This window comes from Salmo salar, chromosome 21 (genome assembly GCF_965601325.2).
Source record: "Salmo salar chromosome 21, fSalSal1, whole genome shotgun sequence".
Taxonomy (NCBI): domain Eukaryota; kingdom Metazoa; phylum Chordata; class Actinopteri; order Salmoniformes; family Salmonidae; genus Salmo; species Salmo salar.
This window is the reverse complement of record NC_138311.1, coordinates 27,212,315-27,225,297: the sequence shown is the minus strand read 5'-3', so window position 1 is coordinate 27,225,297 and position 12,983 is coordinate 27,212,315. Positions and strand designations below refer to the sequence as shown.

General features: G+C 44.0%; 1 protein-coding gene across 4 annotated transcripts in view; it reads left to right on the top strand.

Annotated features, from left to right (window-relative positions):
• Nucleotides 1–12,983, top strand: part of LOC106582152 (BCL-6 corepressor) — a 68,785-nt gene that overhangs the window by 3,068 nt on the left and 52,734 nt on the right. For 2 of the 4 annotated variants that reach the window (XM_082967074.1, XM_014164940.3), the window contains exon 2: nucleotides 11,606–11,747. The exons of 1 other annotated variant lie outside the window; for it this stretch is intronic. In XM_082967074.1, coding sequence (XP_082823200.1) covers nucleotides 11,659–11,747 — 89 coding nt within the window. In that variant the 5' untranslated portion in view covers nucleotides 11,606–11,658. Of the gene's footprint in view, nucleotides 1–3,817; nucleotides 4,044–11,605; nucleotides 11,748–12,983 lie in introns of all 4 variants that reach the window. One more of the 4 variants, XM_082967073.1, reaches the window with a different exon arrangement.

Sequence of the window (12,983 nt, the reverse complement as noted above, 5' to 3'; positions counted from 1 at the left end):
TTATTTGATAGCATCCCATTGGACTGTTTAGCGCCTCATTGTCTACAATGCTCGTGGGATGAGGTCAGCCGTGCTGATTCATTCTCCAGGTGTCCGTTCGCGCCCAGAGGTCAAAATTACGCACGAGAGAGAGTAAGAGGGACGGGGGGACTGGGGCGAGAGGGGACAAGAAACTAGACAAGGAGGGGGAGGCGAGAGAGCGAGAGCGGACAAGAAACTAGACAGGGAGGGGGAGGCGAGAGAGCGAGAGGGGACAAGAAACTAGACATGAAAACTAGACATGAAAGGAAGAAGAAAATGAGATTTCCCCCCTGACGATGCAGTAGATTAGTCTGCTATAGCGTAGGTTGCACGTTATTTCATTGAATGGCTCGCCATCACGTGTAGCAAGGTCATTGTTTCCTCTCGTGCTCGAGTTACTATCTCTCCATACACTATACCACCATGTCTATATGGGCAGGTCGGGGACTTTATAAATGGAGCAGGAAGAAGATTGCATAGACACTGATCTAAGGTCAATTGTGTGTTTATGTCCTTAAATGATTGGATCGGGAGGGTAAAGCCTACCCTGATCCCCGATCTGTGCCTGTCTACCCGGAGCCTGGCAGGCTATTGTCCTGCGGTTTGATGGATCTGGTATTTGTGACAGCGTCTCTGGGCTCCCCGTGGGGCGGCATGGAGATGGTAATCTGGGTCGCGCAGGAACAATCTCACCGCCTCCATTCTAAACCCATTAAACGCTGTTGGGCCGTTTTGTAATCGGCTGAAATCAATGGATCTACGAGGGGGGATCCATGCGCTAATATGTCAATATAATTCTCTGTGGCCATGTGGACGACCATGAATGTGTCACCTGACTTTGGTTCGATATGGTGAAATGAACAGTAATCCTTCTGTATGGGAAGTGAGAAATAATGACAGTATGACCTATTAAAGATACACGGTTATGTTTTTATGATTCACAGTATATCCCAGCTGCAGTTATGGCCAGGCATGTAGTTTTCTTTGGAGCTTGTGTTGGTATATCCCCGGTCATTATGTTGTTGTCTAGCGATTGATTGTAGCCCCAGTTATAGGCAATGTTTAATGCTTACAGCGTTGCTGAGACAAAGCTTCAGCCCTCCCATTTTAGGCTAATGTCACTTGTTGTTTGTGTGCTTTCACTGAATACAACAACAATCCCAACACCACCGCTGCGCTCTTGGCTGCTCATGCGAGGTGCCTGTGAACAAAAGTGAAGGCATGGCGGAGAGATGGGGGAGATCGAGTTTCGGTGTGCTGTACTCCTCCCGGAGGAGATGTCATGGTTTGATTGAAGCTGTGCCTCCGTCCAGGCCTCCTGGGACCTCGCGCTGAAACGGGAGAGGCCTTTTTTCTCTCTGTTTCACAGAGCTTTTAGTTCCGCGGAGGCCCCGAGCACACGGATCACTTCCCCGCAGAGAGACGTGTCACTACCCCCTTATAGCACCCACAGCGTGAGGGCCTATGACGACAAATAGCCTGATGTGAGATACTGTCCTTCTTTCATTGAATGGGGAACAAATTAACACCGAACTAAGTGTGTCAACCATCCCGGTCCCTCCTTGGTCAGACCTAGAGTGTGATGATATTTTAATTCGAATAATGTTGCTTTTGTGCAAAGTGGATTATTTATTTGGCCTATGTTCATGACCTCACCGAATTATAATTTTGGGAGAGGATGTTGACGATGACACTTCGCCAGCCAGTCGCCCTCCTTTTCGTCTAAGTAGGCCCCATCTTGATCAAGCGGGCCCGTTTTGCTTTTAGATGTTATCGCCCACTGCTGACGAAATCCTACAGACCCTGCGCAGAGCGCGGCAGTTCGAGGGGGCGTGTGTATGTTGCGTTATTTCTATTACACCGCTCAAGAGAACATTCATTTTCCACCGAACCATAAAGTTGTTAATTACGCACTGTTTGGATATATATGCAAGGCGTGGGCTAGGCCAGTGGTTCCCAACCTTTTTCGGTTACTGTACAACCAACTAGATTTAGTACCGTATTGTGTGCGTTTTATATAGAAATCCTGCATTAAACATTTCATTTGAAGCATAGCAGCAGCATTGATAATTTGAACGTAATTTAATCACACAGTAGGCCTATCTGATTCACAGCCAATTCCACCACATTCGCAGCCAAGAAATTACATTTAAAAAATACATTTTATTCAGGGGATATTATATTCCCAAATATCTCCATATTGATTGAGCCATGGCCCACTGGGACACACTGGTTGAATCAACGTTATTTCCACGCCATTTCAATGAAATTACATTGAATCAACGTGGAATAGACGTTGATGTGACGTATATGCCCAGTGGGGACTTTCTCAAACCTCAAAAATGTGTAAAAGACTAAGGCTAGGGACTTTAAATGTTCCGGCTACTGCACATACACTATGGAGGCTTCAGTCTAGAGCACCCGGTTAAATTGTGTTTGAGAGCATTTAACTCTCTAAATGGTTAAATGAGTGAGGAATACACTATGGACAGTTTATTAGGTACACCACCCCTTTCACAGAAGGTTCGCTCCTAGACTGTAAGTCATGTGGCCGTGGTTTACTGTATAAAGCAGGCAGACTGGCATAGAGGAATTCAGTTAGTTTTCGATAGAATGTTAGAATGGGCAAAACGAGTGACCTAAGTGACTTTGAGCGTGGTATGATCATCGGTGCCAGGCGCGCCGGTTACAGTATCTTAGAAACGGCTGGCCTCTTGGGATTTTCACAGCGACTATGTATAGGGTTTGCCGAGAATGGTGTGACGAACAAACAACATCCTGTGGGGGGAAAACAGCTCGTTGATGAGAGGTCGAATAAGAATGGCAAGAATCATGCAATCTAACAGGCAAATAATAGCGCAGTACAACAGTGGTGTGCAGAACGACATCTCAGAACGCACAACTCGTCGGACCCTGTCACGGATGGTTATTGTAGAGGAGGACCACACCGGGATCCACTCCTATCAGCTAAAAACAACAAGAAGCGACTCCAGTGGGCACGTTATCACCAACACTGGACAATTTAGTTGTGGAAAAACATTGCCTGGTCCGACGAATCCTGGTTCTAGTTGCTTCATGTTGATGAATCCTGGTTCTAGTTGCTTCATGTTGATGAATCCTGGTTCTAGTTGCTTCATGTTGATGAATCCTGGTTCTAGTTGCTTCATGTTGATGAATCCTGGTTCTAGTTGCTTCATGTTGATGAATCCTGGTTCTAGTTGCTTCATGTTGATGAATCCTGGTTCTAGTTGCTTCATGTTGATGAATCCTGGTTCTAGTTGCTTCATGTTGATGAATCCTGGTTCTAGTTGCTTCATGTTGATGAATCCTGGTTCTAGTTGCTTCATGTTGATGAATCCTGGTTCTAGTTGCTTCATGTTGATGAATCCTGGTTCTAGTTGCTTCATGTTGATGAATCCTGGTTCTAGTTGCTTCATGTTGATGAATCCTGGTTCTAGTTGCTTCATGTTGATGAATCCTGGTTCTAGTTGCTTCATGTTGATGAATCCTGGTTCTAGTTGCTTCATGTTGATGAATCCTGGTTCTAGTTGCTTCATGTTGATGGCTTTATCAGGGTTTGGCGTAAGCAGCATGATTCCAAGGCCCCATCCTGCCTGGTGTAATGGTACAGGCTGGTGGTGTAATGGTACAGGCTGGTGGTGTAATGGTACAGGCTGGTGGTGTAATGGTACAGGCTGGTGGTGTAATGGTACAGGCTGGTGGTGTAATGGTGTGGGGAATGTTTTCCTGGCACATGTTTGGTCCTGGCAGTTAAAACCCTCACAACCTTTTACAGATGCACAATTGAGAGCATCCTGTCGGGCTGTATCACCGCCTGGTACAGCAACTGCACCGCCCGCTACCACAGGGCTCTCCAGAGAGTGCTGCTGTCCTGGAGGGCAAACTATCTGCCCTCCAGGACACCTACAGCACCCGATGTCACAGGAAGACCAAAAAGATAATTAAGGACAACAACCACCCGAGCCACTGCCTGTTCACCCCGCTATCATCCAGAAGGAAAGGTCAGTACAGGTGCATCAAAGCTGGGATTGAGAGACTGAAAAACAGCTTCTATCTCAAGGCCATCAGACTGTTAAATAGCCATCACTAACACAGAGAGGCTGCTGCCCTATACATAGACTTGAAATCACTGGCCACTTTAATAATTGGATCACTAGTCACTTTAATAATGTTTACATATCTTGCATTACTCATCTCATATGTATATACTGTATTATATTCTACTGTATCTTAGTCTATGCCACTCTGACATTGCTCTTCCAAATATTTATATATTCTTAATTCCATTCCTTTACTTTAGATTGTGTGTATTGTTAGATATTACTGCACTGTTAAATACTACTGCACCGTTGGAGCTAGAAACACAAGCATTTCGCTACATGCTAAACACCTGTATGTCACAAATACAATATGATTTGATTTATACCAATTGAGCAATGTTTCCATGCCCCAAAGAATTCATGCTGTTCTGGAGGCAAAGGGTGGTCGACCCAGTACTAGATGGTTGTACCTAATAAACTGGCCACTGTGTGTAGATGTCATTGTTGTAATAGTATATGTTGCCCACTCAGAAACTATCATCTTAAACTTACATGTTTCATTATTTTGCCATATTAAAATATTGTATATTGTCTAATTTCCCAAATGTGGACAGTATGAATTAATACCTTACACAAGCTCATTTTCACCCAATACAACTTAGTGGAATTACACAACGGTTGATTTTGTCACACACTCTGTGATGGGCAGGACTTAGAATCACTTAGACTGAGGACTAAATTAAATGGCACAGAACATTTGGGGCGGTCAGTCTATACAAGTCGCTGGCCACACACTCCCAATACATGGATTGGACAGTCAAGCTATCACTTAAATAGCAGCCAACCATTGTCACTGTTGATATCATATGCCACATCTTGATTCGTTTAAATGAACTAACAGAAAAAGTGGTTCATTACCTGTTCCGTGATGGCAGCCTCCGGAAATCAACATCTGACATTCCAAAATATACACAAGCCTTCTTCTACAAGTTCTCATCTAACCAACCATGTAGGCCTGTAAGTTATTCCAAGTTTCCGTTTGGCCTTGGAAAAGTTTTAGTTTAAACAGCGCTACACCCCAAAGGTTTGCCCCTGTTCTAATGATTTCAGCGTGTGTTTAACAGCGTGTGATTAACAGAAAAAGTGTTGAGTTACACTTACCACATTGGCGACCCACTTGAATTCAAATACAACATATCAAAATGTAGCTAACTGTCTTCTACAAATTGTCCTCTAACCAGTGATGTACATATTATTCCCAGATTCCGTGTGGTTTTTGAGCTGTTTTAGTTTGAACAAGAACCACATCTCCCCCCTCTTGCACAATTGAGATATGGATCGGAGTTATTGACACAAGTGATGCATTTCTCTTTCTGTTTTGGGAGCCACAAATCAACATGTAGCTGTGTTCTGCAGGTTCTCTAACCAGTGATGGGAAAAAATCTCCAGTTTCCATGTTTTTTGTTGTTGTGTTAGTTTCAACAGTGAATACAACTGTATTTCCCCCCTAATCGATATCAGTGATTTATTGGCACTTGATTGGGTTTTTGGTGCGTGTGCAGTTTATAAGGTGGTTCGTTAAAAAAATAAATTAAAATATGATTACTATGTACAGTATGTGTAGATAGTACATTTTATGTTTTCAATATCACAAACTGTTTTTTCATATTGCTTGTTGATTTGGACACGTTAAAACAGTGTTTTGACATTGGGCTATTTATCAAAATGTCTTGTCAACAGGAAACATCTACAGCATAAATTACATTTTAGTAATATAAATGGAACTTTCAACATTAATTTCCAATAGTATTGTCAGATTAACAGTGCTCAATTAATCAAAAAACATGTTGCGATTGATTTATTTTGATGATATAGGCCTACCAGAAATCCCCAAAACGGTTTACAATGCCTACTAAGGCGACTAACATGCGCGTCCCTGTTACTACAATCCTGGCCCCTCTGGGGACATAAAAGGTCCATTTAGTACTAATTTGGCCCGGGATGAATGGCATGGTTCAGCGGCCGTCACCGCTTCTCCAGTGACAGCACGGGTCACACAATGTCGGCGTTGTTGGCGGTCATGCTCCCGGGACAGTCCTCCCGCACTGACTTGCATTCGCCTGTGTGGCGGGAGGGCGAGAGGCCCTGTGTACAGCCCGCGCGCAAATAATGGACAGCTGTTTTAAACAGCCATTCCTCTCTCTCTCCTCTCTCTCTCCTCTCTCCTCTCTCTCTCTCTCTCTCTCTCTCTCTCTCTCTCTCTCTCTCTCTCTCTCTCTCTCTCTCTCTCTCTCTCTCTCTCTCGTGTGTGTGCGCGCTATAGTGGAGCTCTTTCTCGTCCGTTCTCTCCTCGACCTCCCCACGCCCTCTGCCACGGGACTGTGTGCATGGACACAATGTCCCCGTTGTAGGGTTATGTATTTCATTGGTCATAACGTGTTCGCTATATGGAAATTATAGATTAATATGTAGCCGTCCCCGTGCTGATAATTTGTTGACAACTGTGGATATATTGTGCTACATTGTTGGGATAACGAGTGATTCAGACTTGGTTGTGTAATATTTTCTGTAATTGAATTTCTGACTTTTCATGGTCATGTTGTGACACTCTGTCCTCTTCTCTCACATTCAGTCCCTGTGTGTTACGGAATAAGCTGCTGCATACTGACTACGGGATTGTTGTATCATGTGGAGTGGGAAGTGAAAGCCCTCCTCTGCGCGGTTTGGCCCCCGTATCCGTCCTTTTGCGCTCTGCTGCTGGCTGCCTATCGTGCCGCGCTAGTATTCCGTGCGTAGAAATGTTGGAGGCCTGCCCACGTCTCTCTCTCTGTGTCTACAGGGAGCTGTCTCGGAGTTTCCCTACACCAGTCTCTCTCTCTGACACACACACACACACACACACACACACACACACACACACACACACACACACACACACACACACACACACACACACACACACACACACACACACACACACACAGCACACCCTACACACACATACACATACACACACACACACGCTATAACACACACAAATCAAATCAAATCAAATGTATTTATATAACCCTTCATACATCAGCTGATATCTCAAAGTGCTGTACAGAAACCCAGCCACACATACACACACAGCACACCCTACACACACACACAGCACACCCTACACACACACACACACACACACACACACACACACACACACACACACACACACACACACACACACACACAGCACACCCTACGCACACGCACACCCTACACACGCTATAACACAGACACACACATACACACACGCTGTAACGCAAACACACAGACACTCTCTCTCTCTTTTGGCAGCTGCGTGTCTCTCGAGATGTGCTGTTACGCACGAGAGTGTACGAGAAAACTGGGGGACTGGAAAAAGGTCTAGTTCTATCCGAGATAGTTAGGACCCCCCTACCCTAACCTCTCCATAACCGTAACCCTAGCCTAACCCTAACCTTAACCATCTGCAATGGGGTAGGATCCCGGAGAGCAAGGACCCTGGAGAAAGGGTTGCTACATTTGTTGTCTTTGTCGTGTATAATGATCCTGGTAATGAATGTGACAAAGGAATAAAATAAATATGTGATAGATATCAAAAAACACATTGAGAACTATTATTTTACTTCCAACCTGTAATCTTTGTATTACCTTAAACGAGAAAAATGATAAGGCCTCCTGGCATTACGGGAAAATATGCAGTTTTCATTTTGGTGAATAGATTGCAGTAAAGCTAATCTCCAGACGTGACTTTTAAACCATTCTGAGCTTTGTTTTCGTTGTTTTATTTTCGGTCCACCCAAGTGGTATGCGCTTTCTTTTCGTTTTGGCAGCGCGCGCACACACACACATACACACACACCCGAGCCCTGCGTAGTGGTGTGTGCATTAATCCGTGTTAATCCTCACTCCTCACCCCCGTCGCTGCGGAGATTATCCTGCGTCACACTGCATTTTTTAGAGCAGAAGCTCGAGCCTCTGCGCTCCAGAGAGAGATGGCCCCGGGCCCACTCCCCCCGCCCTCGTCCCAGTTCGCTCGAGCCTAGAGAGAAGGACTTGCACAGCAGCATGTCAGGCACGGAAAAATGAACACATTTCCAGATTTATAGCCTACGCCACCCACATCAATATAACGTGTTTGTTGTTTTTAATATTTATCAGCAATGTCACATAGCCTAAACATTTACATTTAGTTGAATCTCCAGAACAGTTTAGCCAGTTGTGCGTATAAAGACGAGATATTTATGGGTTGATGACCCATACCACTGCTCTGACACACACACACACACACACACACACACACACACACACACACACACACACACACACACACACACACACACACACACACACACACACACACACACACACACACACACACACACACACACACACACACACACACACACACAGCTTCCTTTCTTCTCTCCTGAGGTATACAACTGAAAGGAGGGCAGCCTGGGGAGTTGGTTGAGCGCTGGCCGTGAGGACGTTATTGTTCCTCCGCATGTGACAGGTCAGATAGAGTTGAAGGCGTGATAGTGACAGGAAACGAGATCGGACTGGAACAGATCTCTCTCACTGTTTGCCTTTTCTCTCTCTTTCTCTCTCTTTCTCTCTCTCTCGCTTATTCAATTCAAATGGGCTTCATTGTAATGGGAAACATGTTTACATTGCCAAAGCAAGTGAAATAAAAACAAGTGAGAAGAAACAAATGTAACAACATCAACCAAAAACATTGCTCTCAAAAAGGTTCCAAAAATATTTTTTACATTTTCAAGTGTTATATTATGAGCTATGTACAGTGTTTTAGCAATTTGAAAATAGTCATAGCACGAATCGTAGAGGAAGATAAATAAATAGATATTGGATGGAATTCACAATGTTGTTTGTGCGCCACTGTTTCCCTTCTCTTTCTTTTCCTTTTCTCTCTTCTCGGTCTTTTCTCTCTTTCTATTTTCTCTTGCTCCTCTGTCTCTCTCTCTCTGATGACACTTGCTAAAAACACCCACTGGTTTAATAGTGCGAATCGTGCTCCGCTCCAGCGGTCTGTTTTCTAAACGCAGCCCGACCGGCCCTCTCCGGTCTGCCTGCCGCCAGGCTGCGGCCTGATGGATTGCCGCCGAGAGATGTTTGTTGTGCAAACTATTCTTAGCACCAGGGATGGGCGTCGACGTGGTCTGGCTTTTCCTCCTGTTGTACACACACACACTGTACACACACACACACACACACACATACACAACCAGCTCTTCAAAGATGCGCAGCTGGTTCTTTTACAATTCACCTGTGCATTGTAGAGGCGTAGCTGTCAAACATTCCGGCCTCGGACACTGTAAATCATTTACGGCCTAGGCATGGTGGACAGGCAGCATATAGCCTAGCCTTATAGACCTACAGAAATGTAGAGAAACCCTCCCTTGACATGAAAAATGTCTACAGCTGCCATTATCTTTCTCTATCCTAAGAAATATCTAAAACACGTTTTAAATATATAGCCTGCATATTAAATATCTACAGTACCAGTCAAAAGTTTGGACACATCTACATTGTAGAATAATATTGAAGACATCACAACTATGAAATAACACATATAGAATCATGTAGTCACCAAAAAAGTGTTAAACAAATCAAAATATATTTTAGATTTTAGATTCTTCAATGTAGCCACCCTTTACTTTGATGACAGCTTTGCACACTGTTCTCTCAACAAGCTTCATGAGGTAGTCACCTGGAATACATTTCAATTAACAAATGTGCCTTGTTAAACATTCATTTGTGGAATGTCTTTCCTTAATAATGCATTTGAGCCAATCAGTTGTGTTGTGACATGGTAGGGGTGGTATACAGAAGATAGCCCTATTTGGTTAAAGACCAAGTCCATATTAGGGCAAGAACAGATCAAATAAGCAAAGAGAAATGACAGTGCATTACTTTAAGACAAGAAGGTCAGTCAATCCAGAAAATCTGAAGAATTTTGAAAGGTTTTTAAAGTGCAGTCGCAAAATCCATCAAGCTCGATGATGAAACTGGCTCATGAGGACCGCCACAGGAGAGGAAGATCCAGAGTTACCTCTGCTGCAGAGGACAAGTTCATTAGAGTTACCAGCCCCAGAAATTGCAGCCCAAATCAATGCTTCACAGAGTTCAAGTAACAGACACATTTCAACATCAACTGTTCAGAGGAGACAGCGTTAATCAGGCCTTCATGGTCAAATTGCTGCAAAGAAACCACTACTAAAGGACAGCAATAATAAGAAGAGACTTGCTTGGGCCAAGAAACATGAGCAGTGCACATTAGACCGGTGGAAATCTGTCCTTTGATCTGATGAGTCCAAATTTGAGATTTTTGCTTCCAACAGTCGTGTCTTTGTGAGACGTGGAGTAGGTGAACGGATGATCTCCGCATGTGTAGTTCCCACCGTGAAGCATGGAGGAGGAGGTGTGATGTTGTGGGGGTGCTTTGCTGGTGACACTGTCTGTGATTTATTTAAAATTCAAACTTAACCAGCATGGCTACCACAGCATTCTGCAGCGATACGCCATCCCATCTGGTTTGCTCTTAGTGGGACTATAATTTGTTATTCAACAGGACAATGACCCAACACACCTCCAGGCTGTGTAAGGGCTCTTTGACCAAGAAGGAGAGTGATGGAGTGCTTCATCAGATGACCTGGCCCACAATCACCCAACCTCAACCCAATTAAGATGGTTTGAGATGAGTTGGACCGCGGAGTGAAGGAAAAGCAGCCAACAAGTCCTTAGCATACTCCTTCAAGACTGTTGGAAAAGCATTCCAGGTGAAGCTGGTAGAGAGAATGCTAAGAGTGTGCAAAGCTGTCATCAAGGCATAGGGTGGCTACTTTGAAGAATCTCAAATATAAAATGCATTTTGATTTGTTTAACACTTTTTTGGTTACTACATGATTCCATATGTGTTAGTTCATAGTTTTGATGTCTTCACTATTATTCTAAAATGTAGAAAATAGTAAAAATTAAGAAAAGCCTTGAATGAGTAGGTGTGTCCAAACTTATGACTGGTACTGTACATACTGTATTACCTCAATTACCTCAACTACCTCGTACCCCTGCACATTGAGTCGGTACTGGTACTCCTTGTATATAGCCTTGTTATTTTTATATTGTTATAATTTTTTTGCAAAAGTTCTTCTCAATTTTTAACTCTGCGTTGTTAGGAATGGGCTCCTAAGCATTTCACAGTAAAGTCTACATCTGTTGTATTCGGCGCATGTGACCAATACAATTAGATTTGATTTTGAACCCCGTTCGCCCTAATCAATCTTGTGTTGCCGATCCCTTAAACCAATTGAACAAGCGAAACCTGTAACCCCACACCTACAGGTTTCTTTGTAGGCCTAATGCACTCTGCTGTTTTATGTAGGCTTTTAATGTGGTTTATTGCTTAACATTGTGAGTTTAGGCCTACATGGATGGACCGACGGAGAGCGTCATAGCACCATTTGGTATTAACTCTCTTGCAGAGCGCTGGTCGGTTGGAGGTGTTTTAAGACGGACTGTCCCATGAGGGGATGACATGCTCTCCGCTACACAGATGTACGGAACGGTTCCCCCATGGATGAGTCACGAGAGGGCCCAAATGTATGGGATGGTCATGGAGGAGAGGTCAGTTTGCCTTTCCATCCATCCGCCTCTCCTCCACCCTCTATTCTCTCCTCTCAACCTCTCCATGTTCCTCAGATGACATACAATCTGGCTGCACTCTTTTTCTCTTTCCCCTTCCGACTGCTGAATTCAGTCCCCCTGACAAGGTTTTCGATGAGTGTGTGGAACAAACAGTGCAAGTGACGATATGGCGGGACGGGAAAAACAACGATCCCGGCTGTTTGGGCTGTGGACTTTCTCGGGCCTGATTCTCACACACACAGGGCATAAAGGGTCCGTGCCATCCGGGATGACCGGGCATAATGCCTGTCACATGCTTGGAAACCGTTCACGCATATATTATGACAACATTTTGTGACGTTTTTGTTAGTTTTGGTGTTCGGCAGGGGCAGGGCCAGCATTATGGGCGTCCTTAGGGGGCCTGGCCTCCTTGCCCGTCCAAATAAAATATTAAAATACTGATCATTTATGCAAGGGAAACATCGCCGCTCTGTCTCGGTATGTGTAACCCGTGTATCTGATGCAGTCTGGAGTATGGCATGTCCCATCCCACCATATAATGATACAATGGAGTGGCCCACCCTGTTCTTCATTCACAATTGGTGATTACACTTTCTTAAAATGATGTTATTAAAATAAGCTAATATGCGATAGCATATTTGAAATGTATTAATTACACTGTTAGAATGTTGCAGTCACAATTAGCTTGAAGGGGGGGGGGGGGGGGGGGGGGTCCCTCGAGGCCTAGCAGTTCTAGTGTTAATATCATCTGTGCATGAGCAAGCGTGTACACAATCTGCCCCCTTATGGAAACCTAATGCCCATCCAAATGATTCGCTCTAACCGAAGTCTACACCCCTTCGTTAGTGATTGGTCAACAGTAGTAGTCCTAGTAAGAGTGGGAACTATGGATGGGATTTTTCAATTAAGTGTTTGTTTTCATTCAATGAGAGACTGCTAGTTTTCATGCACATTTTTTCACTTGAGAAATACTGCGCTAAAATCTTAGTTCGATGTAAAATTACGCGACTAAGTCCTCCTTGGCAAAAATGTAAAAATCTATTATAGATTTCTTGATTTATCTTAGATTAATTCAGACTATTTTGAAGAAGTGTATACTGGCTATGTTGTTGCTATGGTGTCTCAAGAGGGACAAATAGTCAGCTTTTTTCTTGTTTTTCAAGCGAATGTCTATAGTTAAAGGGCGTATGCGAGACATTCACTTCGTCTAGCCAA